Source organism: Oncorhynchus mykiss, chromosome 17, assembly GCF_013265735.2.
Source record: "Oncorhynchus mykiss isolate Arlee chromosome 17, USDA_OmykA_1.1, whole genome shotgun sequence".
Taxonomy (NCBI): Eukaryota; Metazoa; Chordata; class Actinopteri; order Salmoniformes; family Salmonidae; genus Oncorhynchus; species Oncorhynchus mykiss.
In genome coordinates this window covers 25513963-25531514 of record NC_048581.1, presented here as the reverse complement: position 1 = coordinate 25531514, position 17552 = coordinate 25513963, and the positions used below count along the sequence as shown (strand labels likewise).

The 17552-nt window shown below is 45.9% G+C and overlaps 1 protein-coding gene across 3 annotated transcripts in view; it reads left to right on the top strand.

Annotated features, from left to right (window-relative positions):
• The window catches only part of LOC110493541 (VPS10 domain-containing receptor SorCS1), a 149872-nt gene that overhangs the window by 124925 nt on the left and 7395 nt on the right, over positions 1 to 17552 (top strand). For all 3 annotated transcript variants that reach the window (XR_005036889.1, XR_005036888.1, XM_036949462.1), the window contains exons 13-23: positions 2821 to 2912; positions 3536 to 3643; positions 5407 to 5524; positions 7409 to 7542; positions 8887 to 9000; positions 9797 to 9968; positions 10252 to 10438; positions 11576 to 11709; positions 12270 to 12393; positions 12646 to 12758; positions 16018 to 16152. Coding sequence is in view for 1 of the 3 variants with exons in the window: in XM_036949462.1 (XP_036805357.1) it covers positions 2821 to 2912; positions 3536 to 3643; positions 5407 to 5524; positions 7409 to 7542; positions 8887 to 9000; positions 9797 to 9968; positions 10252 to 10438; positions 11576 to 11709; positions 12270 to 12393; positions 12646 to 12758; positions 16018 to 16152 (1431 nt within the window). In the remaining 2 variants the exon portion in view is untranslated. The remainder of the gene's footprint in view (positions 1 to 2820; positions 2913 to 3535; positions 3644 to 5406; positions 5525 to 7408; positions 7543 to 8886; positions 9001 to 9796; positions 9969 to 10251; positions 10439 to 11575; positions 11710 to 12269; positions 12394 to 12645; positions 12759 to 16017; positions 16153 to 17552) is intronic.

The window sequence follows — 17552 nt, the reverse complement described above, 5'->3', positions numbered from 1 at the left end:
GGGTGAAGTGAGGGGGAGGGGGACGGTGGGGTCATGGGAGAGAGGGTTGGAGGGAGAGGGGTGGAGGAAGGGAGAGAGGGACAGAGATGAGGAGGGAGAGAGGGACAGAGATGAGGAGGGAGAGAGGGACAGAGATGAGGAGGGAGAGAGGGACAGAGATGAGGAGGGAGAGAGGGACAGAGATGAGGAGGGAGAGAGGGACAGAGATGAGGAGGGAGAGAGGGACAGAGATGAGAGGGAGAGGGAGGGTTGGAGAGAGGTGGAGGGAGATGGAGGGGGACGGAGAGGGGTGGAGGGAGAGAGGGGTGAAGGGAGAGTGAGCGGGAGGGGTGTAGGGAGTGAGCGGGAGGGGTGGAGGGAGAGAGAGTGAGGGGTGGAGGGAGATGGGTGGAGAGAGGGGGAGAAGGTGGGAGAGAGGGATGGGAGAGGGAAAGAGGGACAGGGGGGGGTGGAGGGAGAGGGTGGATTAATAGGGGTAGAGAGGGAAAGAGGGAAGGGGGGGTGGAGGGAGAGGGTGGATTAATAGAAGTAGAGGGAAAGAGGGACGGGGGGGGTGGAGGGAGAGGGTGGATTAATAGAAGTAGAGGGAAAGAGGGACGGGGGGGTGGAGGGGTGGAGGGAGAGGGTGGATTAATAGGGGTAGAGGGGGACAGAGATGGGTGGAGGGAGGGAGAGTTGGACAGAGAGGGACTGAGTTAGAGGGGTGGAGTGAGGGAGATGGGTGGAGTGAGAGGTGGAGGGAGGGGGGGTGGAGTGAGATGGAGAGGGGTAGTGAGAGGGAGGGAGAGAGGGGTGGAGGGAGAGGGGTGAATGGAGAGAGCCAGAGGGGTGAGTGGAGGGAGACTGGGGGGAGAGGGAGGGGTGGTGGGACAGAGGGGTGGAGGGAGAGGGGAGAGTGGAGGGAGAGAGAGAGGGGTGGAGGGAGAGAGGGACAGAGATGAGGAGGGAGAGAGGGACAGAGATGAGGAGGGAGAGAGGGACAGAGATGAGGAGGGAGAGAGGGACAGAGATGAGGAGGGAGAGAGGGACAGAGATGAGAGGGAGAGGGAGGGTTGGAGAGAGGTGGAGGGAGATGGAGGGGGGTGGAGGGAGAGGGAGGGTTGGAGAGAGGTGGAGGGAGATGGAGGGGGACGGAGGGGGGTGGAGGGAGAGAGGGGTGTAGGGAGTGAGCGGGAGGGGTGGAGGGAGAGAGAGTGAGGGGTGGAGGGAGATGGGTGGAGAGAGGGGGAGAAGGTGGGAGAGAGGGATGGGAGAGGGAAAGAGGGACAGGGGGGGTGGAGGGAGAGGGTGGATTAATAGGGGTAGAGAGGGAAAGAGGGACGGGGGGTGGAGGGAGAGGGTGGATTAATAGAAGTAGAGGGAAAGAGGGACGGGGGGGTGGAGGGAGAGGGTGGATTAATAGAAGTAGAGGGAAAGAGGGACGGGGGGTGGAGGGGTGGAGGGAGAGGGTGGATTAATAGGGGTAGAGGGGGACAGAGATGGGTGGAGGGAGGGAGAGTTGGACAGAGAGGGACTGAGTTAGAGGGGTGGAGTGAGGGAGATGGGTGGAGTGAGAGGTGGAGGGAGGGGGGGTGGAGTGAGATGGAGAGGGGTAGTGAGAGGGAGGGAGAGAGGGGTGGAGGGAGAGGGGTGAATGGAGAGAGCCAGAGGGGTGAGTGGAGGGAGAGAGGGGGGAGAGGGAGGGGTGGCGGGACAGAGGGGTGGAGGGAGAGGGGAGAGTGAAGGGAGGGAGGGAGAGAGGGGTGGAGGGAGGGAGAGGGGTGTAGGGTGCGAGGGGTGGAGGCAGGGAGGGAAAGGTGGAGGGAGAGGGGTGTGGAGAGAGTGAGAGGGGTGAGTGGAGGGATGTAGGGAGGAAGGGAGAGAGGGGTGTAGGGTGGGAGGGGTGGATGGATGTGGAGAGGGGGAGAAGGTGGGAGGGGGACGGTGAGGGGTGGGTGGAGGGTGTGGGGTGGGTGAGAGGGACAGAGATGAAGAGGGGTGGATGGAGAGAGGGGTGGAGGGAGGTAGAGGGGTGGAGGGTGTGGGGTGGGTGAGGGACAGAGATGAAGAGGGAGGTAGACGGGGGAGAGGGGTGGAGGATGGTGGGAGAGAGGTGGGGGGAGAGGGGTTTAGGAAGGTGGGAGAGGGGTAGAGGGAGAGGGGTGGAGGGAGAGATGGAGGGAGAGATGGAGGGAGAGGGAGGGGTGGTTGGAGGGAGTGTGGGTAGGAGAGGGAGAGAGGAGTGAAGGGAAAGAGGGACAAAGGTGGGTTTTTTGGGGACAGATGAGGGATTGTGAGGGGGAGAGGGTGGGGGGTAGGGGGAGAGAGAGAGGGGGAGAAGGAGAGGGGTGGAGGGAGGGAGAGGTGGACAGAGAGGGACTGAGTGAGAGGGGTGGAGTGACAGGGGTGGAGTGACAGGGGTGGAGGGAGGGAGAGGGGTGACTGTAGAGAGGGAGAGAGGAGTGAAGGGAGGGAGAGGGGTGACTGTAGAGAGGGAGAGAGGAGTGAAGGGAGGGAGAGGGGTGACTGTAGAGAGGGAGAGAGGAATGAAGGGAGGGAGAGGGGTGAATGTAGAGAGGGAGAGAGCGAGAGGGGTTGGTGGAGGGAGGGAGAGTGGGTGAGAGGGGGAGTGGTGTCTGATGTATTATCATCATGCTGATTTGAGCCATAACTCATTTCAGGTTTGTGTGTGTATGTGTGTGCATGCCTATGTGTGTGTACTTTCATTCATTAGGTTGCTCTTTCATCAACATTAAAGTCCACTACTAAAACAAAAATGTCTTGGTAATCAATAACGCTAGTAATTTAATGAGTTTATACTTTATACCTTTTGTCTTTCAGATCTTTGATGAGGAGTACAGTGTTCTCTACCTGGACCAAGGAGGGGCCCTGGTGGCTATAAGACACACTCCACTCCCCATCCGACACCTATGGTGAATCTCTATTAGAGAAATAGAATTTGGCATGGTTTGCATCGGCTCGCCTGCTCTCTCTTGCTCTCTTTCATTTCTGTCTCCCTCTCCTCCTCTCTTTCAATCTCTTTTCCCCTCTCTCTCTCTTTTCCTCTCTCTTTTCCTCTCCCTCTCCCTCTCTCTCTCTCTCTCTCAGGAAGACTCAATCCTCACGTTCCCACAAGCCTGATAGTGTAATGAGTATGTCTAAGAACATAGGAAGTTATTAGTGTAATTCCAAACCAGTAGGCCGTGAGATATTCTCCTCCTTTGACGATTGCCATTCAATTTCACCTTTCCCTGTTCGTTACGTGATGTAAGCCTTGCCTTTCAGTGCCTTTTAGAATGCAGTGCTCATATCCTGTGTCATGGTGGAATAATTTAAATTCAGTTTTTATTAGTTTGATGAGACACTGGAGAAGATGTGTTTTCTTCCATAGAGATGCACATAATACTGTAATATTATACACTGTAATATGTTCTAATTCTGTCCATCAGTTATGGTATGTGTTATTATATTGCTATGGTTTCTACCATAAAGATACTGCAGACAATACTATAAATACTACAAAATACTAGTTCTGTTTCTATGGTTCCTCGCACAGGATGAGTTTCGACGAGGGGAGACAGTGGAATAAATACAGTTTCACCATGTCTCCTCTGTTTGTGGACGGGTTGCTAGGGGAGCCGGGGGAGGAGACTCTCATCATGACGTAAGTCGATTTTCTTTACCCAATTTTGAATGAGAGGGAGACCGATAAGGGGAAACTCCGAGCCGAAAGGGGGTGGATGCGGGATTCAGACGTTGGCCCAGAAGTGTCCTGTATGTTGTCCGTATAGACAGCCGTGCTGCCACTACACCATCTGATTGCAGATAAACAGCATGTTTTTATATGTTAACATAGTGAATAGAGATTGAATGAACCGTAACCGTGTTGGATGTGTTAACATTATGTGCGGGGGGGGGGGTTCTGCTCGTATCCAAACCCCTGGTAGTAACGGCAGCGCTGGCCGCACATTTTCCCTAACTTGAAGGGAATAGATCCCTCTCAAGGTTTAGCCTCACATCAAAACCATCTGTCTCGGGATTATGATCACAGAGACATCAGTGGTGTTGGGAGCTCGGCGACAGCAGAGCACTCCGTTTTGAAGAACACGAGGAACATCATCAAAAATAAAAAATAGACTGTCTGAAGGACCGACGAGGAAAGTACGACTCTACAACTTCTTTCTGCATTATGGAGCAACATTGACTCAATAGTTTTAAGAAACACGGCGCGGGAAGTTTTCCGTCTTTTCGATTACTTCTTTCCTTCTAGAATGACCCACTTAGCTATACTACGTGAGATGATACGGCTCTCATTGCACTTTTGTTGGTGTGAAAACTTAGACGGCTGCTGCATAAGTTCTTCCCGTAGCCCTTAATATCAGTTTTTTTTTTCCGTACACCTGTCATCACCGTAACTGAGTGACGGACAGACAGTTGACTTTGTAGTCGGCACGGCAACAGAAGGATAGGCCACAGCTGCTGCGACTGGGAGAGGGAAGGACCGAAGTGGGGCGAGAGAGAGATGAGGGGAGAGACAGGCAGATGATGGGAGGGAAAGAGAGAGCGGGGAAGATGGAAGGAAAAGATAGGATAAGTGACTTTCTCCCTGTAGGCTCAGAGTGCTATACACTTCTCTGAACCAGCTGAGACAGACAGGACTGTGGGATATGATACTGTTAGGAGATTGTTGACAGCCTACTACAGCTGTTCTGCATCTCTGCGTATGGACACCTCATTATTTATCATTTATCTTATCAATTAATAATGATTTTACAGTTCGTGAGAGTTATGGACCAGCGCCTCAGTCCAGTAGTTGATGGATTGATTGATAAATTTGTTGTTTGGTTTTAGCAGAGAGAGGAGGTCAATTCCAGTTAAACTCCCACCCAATTTTGAGAAGGAATGTCTTCTGAGACTTCTGAATGTTGTGGTGTTATAACCTTGAATTTCGGTTGACATTTTTGTTGAATCTGGGGGAAATACTCACCCTGTAAGGCATACCTCGTCTTGTAAAGTGATTCATTTAGATTTCATAGTACACATTCCATTCGTTGCCAAATGCCACTTCTCTGAAGCTTTTAGTAACAACTGTCCTGTTCGTCAAAGAAAGAAAATAAGTTGACTCCACACTTTTACATTGCTCTAGCCAACTACTCCTAAGAATATTCTCTTCAGCTCAGAAGTGTCCTGTCTTGATTGACGCCTCGGTCTGACAACTGAGGAACTTCCTAATATGGGTGCCGTACCAGACACTCCTTAGTTTGACTAGTGTGTTTCCCTCTGCCACCTTCTGTCCTTATAACCAGACTGCTGTGTTTCAGTGTAGTGCACCTATCAGTGTTCACAGCTGCTGTGGCTTTGCTAACTGACAACCAGATACCAGTGTGCCTTGTCTGCTGCAGCTGTAAGGTTCCTTGCTGTTTGCAGGATCTTTGGCCACGTCAGTCACCGGTCCGAGTGGCAGCTAGTCAAGATTGACTTCAGGTCCATCTTCAACCGGAGATGTACAGAGGGGGATTACCAGACATGGCACCTACACAACCGGGTAATGGCACCTACATAACTCTGTCTGCACAGGCCGACCTCAGCCTGGTCATTTCAGCCCTGGATAGCTCCTGACATGTAGAACACTAACAACCCAACTCTGTGCTTTATGACCAAACAACTCCCATTGCAAGAAGTTGTGAGCACTTTATATCTTGCGCGTTTGGTAGATCTGTTCTATGTGTCCTACTTCTATGCTTCCTGTTCATAAGTTTTGTTTTTGAGTCTCACTTACAATTTTGTACACCAGCTTCAAACGTAGTTTTGGTTTACGGAAAATACATTTCACAGTGGTTTAGATATTACAATTATTCTCTACTCTATACTTGTCACAAACTGAAATTAGGCAAACTATTTGAATTTTAGCAACCAGGAAACAGCGGAGCGATTTCTGCATAATGCATCTTTAACCTGCTACATGAAAATGTGTGTCACTTAGCAGACTCTTATCCAGGTAGATTTTTTTTCACCTAGTCGTCTCGGGATTCGAACCAGCGACCTCTCGGTTACTGGCTCAGTGCTCTTAACCGCTAGGCTACATGCTGCCCCTACTGCTACTATGTGTGGTCTGGGGCCATTCCCACAAACCTCCATCTCTTATCATTTACTTGACAGAGAGGTCTAGATAGCCCGAAACCCTTGATAGAATGAAAAACAGTTTTGGCATGCAGTGTACTTGCTTGATCACTCCCTTACCTCCACCCTCTGCTTTGCGTTGAGCTCTTGAGTGTGCGCTGGACAGCTGCCGGGCGTTCCTCTCCCTCAGGCCCAAAAGCACTTAGGCATAGTCCCTCTAATTCTTGCTGATGTATGTGTGTCTCTACAACTCTCCTTATAAAACACTGCATACGTTTGAGCCAGAGCGAATGCTCTACCTCAAGCCTAGACAGACCCAGAGCCTAACATAAGGATGAGACGGAGAGTGCTTCTTTATTCTGACCGAGCTACTGTAATTGACTCAGACATCTATATGATTGGGCTGGCCCTAACGATCAAAACATATAGCCATGGAAGTGGACAACAGTCCAGTTCAATTATAGAGGTAAACACTGAAGAACAGATTGGGAACTGGCCCAAAGGAAAGGCTGTGGTGTGTGTGTGTGTGTTTGTGTGTGTGTGTGTGTGTGTGTGTGTGTGTGTGTGTGTGTGTGTGTGTGTGTGTGTGTTTTTTAAAGCAACAGTCTGTGGCAGGGAAAGGTGTTGAAATAGCAGATTGGGTCTTAAAGCCACAATCAGGCCATTTGTGTTATCACGTTGAGAGAGAGAGAGAGAGAGAACTAACTCTGCCTCTGAGGGGTACACTCCTCTAGCCTCCTGTTAAACCACCTGACTCCACATTCAGTGTATTTGCTGTCATAGTCCAAATTCAAATGTATGTAATCTACGTAGGTATCCCTATTTGAAACGAGAGAGAGAGGGGGAAAGAGACACCAACTCTGCTTCTGAAGGGTACACTCCTCTAGCCTCCTGTTAAACCACCTGACTCTACGAGAGACAATGGCAGAACTACTGTTTTACCCTTAGAAAAACAACATTTTGATTCATCCAGCACAGCCCTACATACCAAAACGAAAAATCTACATGTTTTTCCGAAACTAAGTCAAGCGAGCTGTAACAGCTTGGGTCTAGGATACATGAGAGAGAGAAGTGTTTTAAGTTTAGCATCGCTTACCGCTAGCACACCACACAACATGAGCCTCAGTGGGCAGCGATGCAAAATAAGCCCATCTAAAGGAAAAACCAACGGCATGCCTTTTCACACACAGTATGATACAGGCATGGTTCACCGCACTGCAGTAAATTATGTATGGCGATGGGGTGAAATGTAAGAAAAGCAACCCCTTTTTTCCCAAATAAATGTTAAATTCGGAAAATATATCCACAGGGCGAGCCGTGCATCATGGGAGTGAAAAGAATCTACAGGAAGTTGAAGCCCATAGCCAGGTGCGTTATGGGTAAGACATACTCGGTCACGATGACCTCGGCGCCCTGCGACTGCACAGAGGCCGACTTTGAGTGGTGAGTAGACAGATGGGTCCCGCTTCACATTAAGTACCCCTAAATTACGCAGAAGTAGGTACAGTGTAAATACAATGTAAGTAAACTGGCACACAATACACATAGTAAACATCACACAAGTTAACGGTTTACTTGAATGGAATTGTACTGCAATAGATCAACTAACCGGAACTGGCGGATTGTACTTGAGGAGAGACTACAACACACTACTCGACCACAAACACGTCTAGCGTTACAACTTCTGCCTAAGCTGCCCTATCAATATACCACTGGCATATGGAGTGGAGGAGGGGAAAAAAGAAGCCTGGAAGCGAAGGATGAAAAGATAAGGGATCACCGTCATGGTGAAGCTCACTCCAGATTAGAATTGCAGAGGAAACATAGCTTCTGGATTCTCTTGGAGGCTGCTCCGGCTAAGTGGAATGCAGTCAACTGCACCACTCCAAGCTGTGTGTGTGTGTCGAAGAATGAAGGAAAAAGCGCAGAGAGAGAGAGGAGGGTTGACAGGATCCAAGTTTGCATGGGGGATAGGGAGTGGGATAGGGAAGTGTGTGTGTGTGTGTTTCTCCTTGAATGTCACCATACGTTTAAGAAACCAACTCTGTCACTGCTTTTGTGGTTTTCAGCTTTTGCCAGTGACTCTGTTCATCAACGACGCATTTCCAAAGCATTATTTGCTACAAACTTCACAATCCATTTCTTTTAATTATCTATCAGTATTATTAATGTTGCTTTTGTTAATTCCCAAATCCGTGGGCCCCTTGAGTGAGACGGTGAACTTGGAATGAGTTTTAGTAAGAGACAATTAATCATCAGGCTTAATAGTGTTCATTAACTATCACAACACTTCTGCATCTCTGTGCATGTCGGCCTAATTGGGCCAATTTGTTCCTATCATTTTGAGGACACGCGTGCTGGCAGCGTTGCCTTTTAATGATAGGACAAACAAACTAGAGATGTTTTTAAAAAATAAAATAGGGTTTTTGTCAAATGAGTTTGTTTCAGATGTGTTTTCAGGCCCCAGTGCAGAGTCCCACCCCAAACCCTCAAAGACAATTCCTCTGTCACATAAATCAAATGTATCAAAACAAACTTTGTTGAATTTCACTTGACTGTGTTAATGCTATTATTGTAGCATAAACAACTTTGGCTGGGTTTGAAAAACTAAAAATACAATAACATTATTACAGAATTTCTGTAAAATCAATAAGTGCCTGTGAAATTCTTCAATTATTTTCACTCCAGGGTCACCAGTATGAGTCAGGAATTGAATCACTTATAAAAGTTTACTGTGTATCATTTCACTCGACTGTTGTTTATTTTGGTATGATCCAAACATTACAGTGACTATGGCTATGAGAGGCGGAGTGACGGCAAGTGCACCCCCGCCTTTTGGTTCCTCCCATCGTCCATGTCTAGAAGCTGTACCACAGGGACTACTTTCATCAACAGCACTGGGTAAGCAGATTTTCCCCAGGACTCTCATTAGCCTCTTACAGATGTTGGATCTTAATTTGATCACCCTGTTGAAGGAGAACTTTCCTGTAATGCAGGAAATGTAAAATGTGTAGTGTATTTGAGGTTTAAAAAGGCTTCTGAAGTGTGTAATTGTCCCTTACAAAAAATGTATCAATCTTTACAAAAATGTTCAGTAGCCCTTTCCTGCCATCAATGACCAAAATAGCTGTTTTTGGTGGAATGTTAATAATATTTTTCATAAAAACATCTCAAATCCGGTGTTTCTATGTCAAACAGTTTTGGTATAGTTCAGTCTCCTGTGATGTGTATATAAAGAGTAATTTTGGGATGCAAACTAAAAATTGAATACATTTCAACTCTATATCTGACATGGTACATGTCGTCTTTTTTTTAAGCCCATAACCATGTGTGTGAGTTGTTTACTCTTTTTTTTTCCAAAGTAGATCAAATCAAATTCAAAATCAAATCAAATCAAAGTAGATTTGTTTAAGACTACCAAGAATCACACTGTGTGACCCTGATTTAGCCCACTGCAGTAAAATGTTATTTTCTGTCTCAAATTAAGTTCCTACATCTGTATGTACACTCATTCACTATTTAATTAAAACTGACTGCAAAAGTACACTTGGAATAAGGGTATTTCAAATGACAGGACATTTTGTAAGAGAATGTATTCTCAATAGCCAACCTGCTAACCTGCTAAGGTCGTCCTTCTCGATGCTCATGTATCCATCAGCAAAGCTTCTAACCGCGGTTGTGACCTGTGTGCATTCAGCTACAGGAAGGTGGTGTCCAATAACTGCACAGCGGGAGTCATAGCAGAGTACACGGCCAGGAGGCAGCACTGTCCTACCCAGGCCCCCAAAGGCCTGCACCTCGTCACCAGTGAAGGAAAGCTGACAGCTACGCTGGGCACCAATGTCACCTTCCTGGTGTTTCTTGAAGAGGTGAGCGTTTTTTTTCCCCCTAAGGAGCAATACAGTAACTGGCTCCCTGTTCATTCAGACCGGGCGCTGACTTTAAATCATTATTGTAAAATGTATGGCAACTCTCCACTTCTGTAATAGCAACACAATACTCTCTATTATATTACTATGCCATTACATCTTCATATAAAGTGTTAGAAAATGACATGTTCATGGAAATGTTATTTCAAACATACCTACAGTAGCTAGTGTAAGAATACCGTTTTCTTTCTTCAATGGTTGATGACTGTCACCTCCTGTATAGGGCGACGGAGCCAGGACGAGCATCATGGTGGACTTCGGGGACGGTCACGCTCTGACCTACTCCAACGTGAGCTCCATAGAGGATGGGGTCAAGCACGTCTACAAGGCTGTGGGGATCTACCGTGTGTCCGCTACAGGAGAGAACAGGCTGGGGTCGGAGAGCGTGGTGCTGTACCTCCACGTCACATGTGAGTCTGTCTCTCTCACTGTGGGTTCACCAAGTCATGGTCTTCAACCTCCATACTTCATGTTTGGTCTTCGACCTTTAACATGTGAGTGTAGTTTTTCTCTTACCGATTCTTTCCTCAAGTCAGTGTAGCCCGTAATGTACAGACATATGAGTGAGGTAGTTATACAATTCTGACACACAAAATTGTTCCTTTGTAGACTTTTACTTGCGTAGAACAGTGTTTCCCAACCCTGGTCCTCGGGTACCCCAACAGTACACATTTGTATTGTAGTCCTGGACAAACACACTTCGTTCAACTCATTGAGGGCTTAGTGATTAGATGACAAGTTGAATCAGGTGTGCTTGTTCAAGGTTACAATACAAATGTGTACTGTTGGCGGGGTACTGGAGGACCAGGGTTAGGAAACACTGGCATAGAACGTCATATTTGTTTTCTGTTTGTGTAATATGCATGTCATGGTCCGACATCAGTGGAGATAAAGGGAGCCTAAATCCATTACAATTCCAGTCAAGCCGGAGCCATTTTCTCTATATGATACCCCTTCAGGGTACCCCCACTCAACTCTAACATGCAAGTCATCCCCGTCTTCTCTGTGATGATGGGGCTGACCACCACTGGTGGTTTCGTGGGTGACAGATGTAACGTAGTTGACTTATTGATCAGGGAGCTGTGGGACCTTGCAATCTGTCTGTCTTGATGTGCCAGCCGTTACAAATGGGGACCAGCCAGGCCTCAGGAGTGCCAGGGATGAAAAATAACACACAGATGGCGTCCACAACGTCCCAGAATGGACCAGATCCTCTGAATGCAGCTCACTTTTTGTTGTTGTTGTTATGTGCCTTCAGTTCATAAGGGGCCCATAGACGGATACTCTGAAGTTTTCTGCTTACCTTTAATTAGAGGCCACAAAACTTTAAGGAGTCAATTGGTTCACTGTAATATGTCATTTTTGTGCCTTCATTTCATATCATAAGGGGCCACAAACTTACTTTGTGGATTCAGTCAGTTCACTGTGATGCATTTTTAGGGCAGATCATTTTGAATGCAATTTCATCCATTTCATAAGAGGCCCCAAGACGTTGTGGAGTCAGTCTCAGTGGGTTCACTGTCGTGTATTTTTTTGTGACTGAGTAGGTCAGCTGGAGTATATCCATCTCTCCGCTCCCTTTGTGGCGGTGAAGAGTAAGGAAGTCAACCTCACCGCTGTGCTGTGGCCGAGCCAAGTGGGAACAGTCACCTACATCTGGTGGTTCGGAAATAACACTGAGGTAAGATGAGATACTTGAATACTGCTGGGACTTGTAGTTTTATTGTGTGCTCATCCTTCACACTGTAAGATAAAGTGACGTGAAGAAAGATTTGTGCCAGATTTACAAATTAGAGCAGTATTTGTCTGACTTAATTCAGAATTTGTTTTGTTTGGTTGGGCAATGAGTTTAGCTACTAATGCAGCTGCTAGCTATTCTAGTACACGAGGAAATGATCCAGAATTAGCATGTCACAGCCATTTCAAGAACAAATGGAGATCCAAGTAACGACAGAGAACTGCCGGTGTCTCATGAAACTCTCCCCGGACAGTTCTATGTAGCACAGCTGCGATCATGGTTCCTTGGGGGGCGATGTGGGTTGTGTTTATGTGTGTGGCTGCCTGCCTGCCTCCCGGCTGACACCTCTGTAGTGTAAATAGTGCCTGTGTGAGATGTTAACAAGGTTGATAAGGGCCTCCCATGGGAAACTCCCTTGCTCTCTCGCTCTTCTTTCCCTCTCTTCCCTTTTCTCGCTCGCTCTCTCTCTCTCTCTTTCTCTCTCTCTCTCTTTCTCTTTGCAGCCGATAATCACCCTGGAAGGGAGCGTTGCGTGCACGTTCTCCCGGGAAGGCGTCAACACTGTCACCGTGCAGGTGTCCGCTGGGAACGCCATCCTGCAGGACCGGAAAACCATCGCTGTCCACGGTGAGCAATGAGCTGTTTTTTTGTTAGTTTTGTATTGTAAACAGCCAGACAGCCATGTATACTTCCAGAGGTTGGATTCTAGTTGACTTTGTAGATTTTAATGCACTGGAGGTTGGCTAGTAAGTATGATTTTAAAGTAGCTAAAAGAAGTAGTTAAAAGTAATTGTTTACTACTCATTCATTCAGACAGTAGGACCGAAATAGAAAAGCATCGCCATCAGCTGATCATCGTATAGTTGTTTCTCTGTGCAGAATATTTCAGGTCACATCTACTAGCCTTCTCATCTAACCTGGATGACCACAACCCCGATGTGGCCGAATGGAGACTGGACGTCAGCAGAGTCATCAAGAACTCCATGGTCAAAGTGAGTGGTCCTTGTATCTAACTGTACATTACATGCGTACACACACACACACACACACACACACACACACACACACACACACACACACACACACACAGAGAGTATATACCGAGCAGAAATATAAATGCAACATGCAACAATTTCAATGATTTTACTGAGTTACAGTTCATATAAGGAAATCAGTCAATTCAAATAAATTCATTACACCCTATTCTATGGATTTCACATGACTGGGCAGCGGCACAGCCAATGGTGAGGCTGGGAGGGCATAGAACCACCTACTTAGGAGCCAGGTCCAGCCAATCACAAACACCCCCGCCCTCAAACGACCCTGCAGGTAAAGAAGCCAGATGTGGAGGTCCTGGGCTGGAGTGGTTACATGCGGTCTACGTGAAGCCAGTTGGACATACTGCCAAAATCTCTAATGGATGCAGCTTGTGGTAGAGATATGAAAATTATCTGGCAACAGCTCTGGTGGACTTTCCTGCAGTCAGCATGCCAACTGCACACCTGTCAGGTGGATGGATTATTGTGGCAAGGAGCACTGATGGGGATGTAAACAGATTTGTGCACAACATTTGAGAGAAATAAGCTTTTTGTGCATATGGAATATATATATATATATTTTTTTCAGCTCATGAAACGCTTTGTTTGTTTATCAACACACTTCTGGTGTTTTATATTTTGGTTCAGTGTATTTAGTCTGTGGCCCACTTTACAATACATTCCCTGTGACCGAGATGAATCGACGTTTTATGATAACTGGCAAGGGGAAATGACTTCAAATACGTTCTAAATTGCTGTTGCACTGCCTTCCCTGTCACATTGAACTATGGAATTGATGGTCGCCTGTGAGTTCAGGGTCGTGTTTGTGGAGGCCATACATATACAAATAAATATTGTAGGAAAGGTGGGATCCTATGACGGTGCCACGTTGAAATTCGGTGCCACGTTTTTCAGAAAGGCCCTTCTACTGCCATTGCTTGTTTATGGAGATTGCATTGCTGTGTGCTTAATTTTATACATCTGTCAGCAACAAGTGCGGCTGGAATAGCGGCTGGAATAGCCTAATCCACCTTAGCCACTCAGTTTTTCACAATTCCTGACATTTAATCATAGTAAAATTTCCCTGTCTTATGTCAGTTAAGATCACCACTTTATTTTAAGAATGTGAAATGTCAGAATAATAGTAGAGATTTACTTCAGCTTTTATTTTTTCATCACATTCTCAGTGGGTCAGAAGTTTACATACACTCAATTAGTATTTGGTAGCATTGCCTTTAAATTGTTTAACTTGGGTCAAACATTTCAGGTAGCCTTCCACAAGCTTCCCACAATAAGTTGGGTGAATTGTTTGCCCATTCCTCCTGACAGAGCTGGTGTAATGGAGTCAGGTTTGTAGGCCTCCTTGCTCGCACTCGCTTTTTCGGTTCCGCCCACAACTTTTCTATAGGATGATGTCAGTGCTTTGTGATGGCCACTCCAATACCTTGACTTTGTTGTCCTTAAGCCATTTTTCCACAGCTTTGGAAGTATGCTTTGGGTCATTGTCCATTTGGATGACCCATTTGCGACCAAGCTTTAACTTCCTGACTGGTGTCTTGAGATGTTACTTCAATCTATCCACATAATTTTCCTACTTCATGATGTCATCGATTTTGTGAAGTGCACCAGTCCCTCCTGCAGCAAAGCACCCCTACAACATGATGCTGCCACCCCCGTGCTTTACAGTTGGGATGGTGTTCTTCGGGCTTGCAAGTCTCCCCCTTTTTCCTCCAAACATAACGATGGTCATTATGGCCAAACAGTTCTATTTTTGTTTCATCAGACCAGAGGACATTTCTCCAAAAAGTACGATATTTGTCCACATGTGCAGTTGCAAACTGTAGTCAGGCTTTTTATGGCGGTTTTGGAGCAGTGGCTTCTTCCTCGCTGAGCGGCCTTTCAGGTTACTGTGGATATAGATACTTTTGTACCTGTTTCCTCCAGCATCTTTACAATGTCCTTTGCTGTTGATCTGGGATTGATTTGCACTTATTGCACCAAAGGACATTCATCTATTGAAGACAGAACGTGTCGCCTTCCTGAGCGGTATGACGGCTGTGTGGTCCCATGGTGTTCATACTTGCGTACTATTGTTTGTACAGACGAACGAGGTACCTTCAGGCATTTTGGAAATTGCTCCCAAGGATGAACCAGACTTGTGGAGGTCTACAATTATTTTTCTCAGGTCTTGGCTTATTTCTTTTGATTTTCCCATGATGTCAAGCAAAGAGGCATTGAGTTTGAAGGTAGGCTTGAAATACATCCACAGGTACACATCCAATTGACTCAAATTATGCCAATTAGCCTATCAGAAGCTTCTCAAGCCATGACATCATTTTCTGGAATTTTCCAAGCTGTTTAAAGGCACAGTCAACTTAGTGTATGTCTGTAAACAATTGTTGGAAAAATTACTTGTCATGCACAAAGTAGATGTCCCAACTGACTTGCCAAAACGATAGTTTGTTAACAAGAAACGTGTGGAGTGGTTGAAAAATGAGTTTTAATGACTCCAACCTAAGTGTATGTAAACTTCCGACTTCAACTGTATAATGTACTTCATATGACATGTTGGATAGACATTGTCGTATTCACAAAATGTATTGCATTGCTCATACTATTCAGTATATTTAAGAACGGAAATCATACCATATTTGCTACAAACAGCTCAGGACCTGAGTAGTATGATAATTTCAGATCTAAGTCTCATTGATGTTAGTAATATCACAGCAATGTATCACAGTCACACTAATTATGATCATACAGACAATTCCTATTTTCCGATACCACTGCTTTCCACTTTGATGTGCTTAGTGACATGAAAAGCAATCCATTCTGGTCCTCTTTGTTCTTTTTCCCTTTCCTCCTCTCCATCTTCCTCCTTCTCCTCCTCCTCTCCATCTTCCTCCTCGCCATCTCCCTCTTCTTCCTCCTCTCCATCTCCCTCTTCTTCCTCATCTCCATCTCCCTCTTCTTCCTCATCTCCATCTCCCTCTTCTTCCTCCCCTCCATCTCCCTCTTCTTCCTCATCATCTTCCTCTTCTCCATCTCCTTCCTCCCTCTTCCTGCTCTCCATCTCCCTCTTCTTCCATCTTCCACGTCACCCTCTCCATCTCCCGCTTCCTCTTTTCCCCTTCCTCTCCCAACTCCTCATCCTACCCCTCTACCCCTTCTCATCTCTCTCTTCTTTCTCTCCCGCCTCCTCATCTTTCTCTAGGCCACAGGGGTGAGCCCGGATCTGCTCCTTGTCACCGTCCTACCAGGGTTGCCCACGGCTGCAGAGTTTTTCCTCCTGCCAGACAAAGAGTTAACAGAGGGCAAGCCAGAGAAGAACTCAGCTCATTTAGACCAGGTATGATTGATTAAATAACAGGCATTTTGTGTGAGTTGAAACATAGACATAACATATTATAGGCCTTAGCCTTATTCAAAATGCATGAAATAAAGGTTTATTCATGCTTGTGACAGGTTAAAAAAGCATATCGGTCAGTTAACTATTAGCAAAATGGGTATCTGACAACTACCATAAAAGTAAATCATAACATTTAATACATTACGTTCCTATATTGATTCATGCCAGATGTTTGAGTGGGAGTAGTAGCATACTTTTTATGCGTTAATTTGACAAATATTTGTCACTGAATGACATTTGGAGCTATATTTTAGGGGGATATTACTCTGCTTGTTGGATGTTTGGGTTTGACGGCTAAGCACTTGTTTTCTTGCACCAACATGTTCGCCATCTGTTGATTTCCCTGTTATTCCATTTGGCATAATTTAGAGGTCTCCACCTAACTAAACATGAGTAGGCTTAGAAATATTCATTTTTCTAACATTCTTCACTAATACATAGCTGTGTTGGTCTATACTGCTACATCGTCTGAAAACAGAATTGCAACGTATTTGTACGGCTTATAAGGCTTCATGTTTTCTCCAGTAGATGCAAATATTTTCCACATGGGCTTACACACACACACACACACTCTGCAGAATATCAACTAGCCTCATCAATAAGTGTGACAAGCTTTTAAAAGCCATCTCTGCGGACAACTTTACTGTAGAATTCCCAGAGTCATCTCAATGTGAGAGGGTGGGGGTTGCAGTCTTTCACAGGACTAAATCCTGACAAAGATGGTGTCTCTGCAGACTCTGAATCAGCATCAGGTATCAAGATGGACTGAATTAGCTCCACGGCCCATATAATAGATCATGGATGATCATTAAAAAGATGTGAGTAGAATAGAACCACTCAGGCCCCAGCAATGCATCTTTATTCAAGGTTTGCATCTTGAAAGTGTAATGTGTGGTTGTGCTTATTAGAATGTATAATAGATTTGGTGACCCCGACACACAGTGTGAAAAAGTAATTATTCATAGCTGGAGTCTAATTTTAAACTTGGTAGGAAATATAAAAGCTGGAAGCAATGTGAAGGACTACTTGTATCACAATTCATTTGGTAAATGAGGCAGATAAAATTAATGAAGCCTAGCAAAGAAATAAGATGGATTCCGCAGGGAAAAGGGAATTTGTTTGGCCAGGGTCGTTCTATGCATGACCTGCATATAGATTCTCTGTTTTAGTCTTTGGCCTGAAGGCAACGTGAAAAGGATACAACTTTGTTAAATGACATATCTGACATAATGTGTTACAGTTTAGATTTATAATGGTACAACTCATCATTTGTGTGATTTGATATCATATGGACGGTACAGTTCAGGGGACTATGTCCGGGCTAAATTGGAAGCATCATG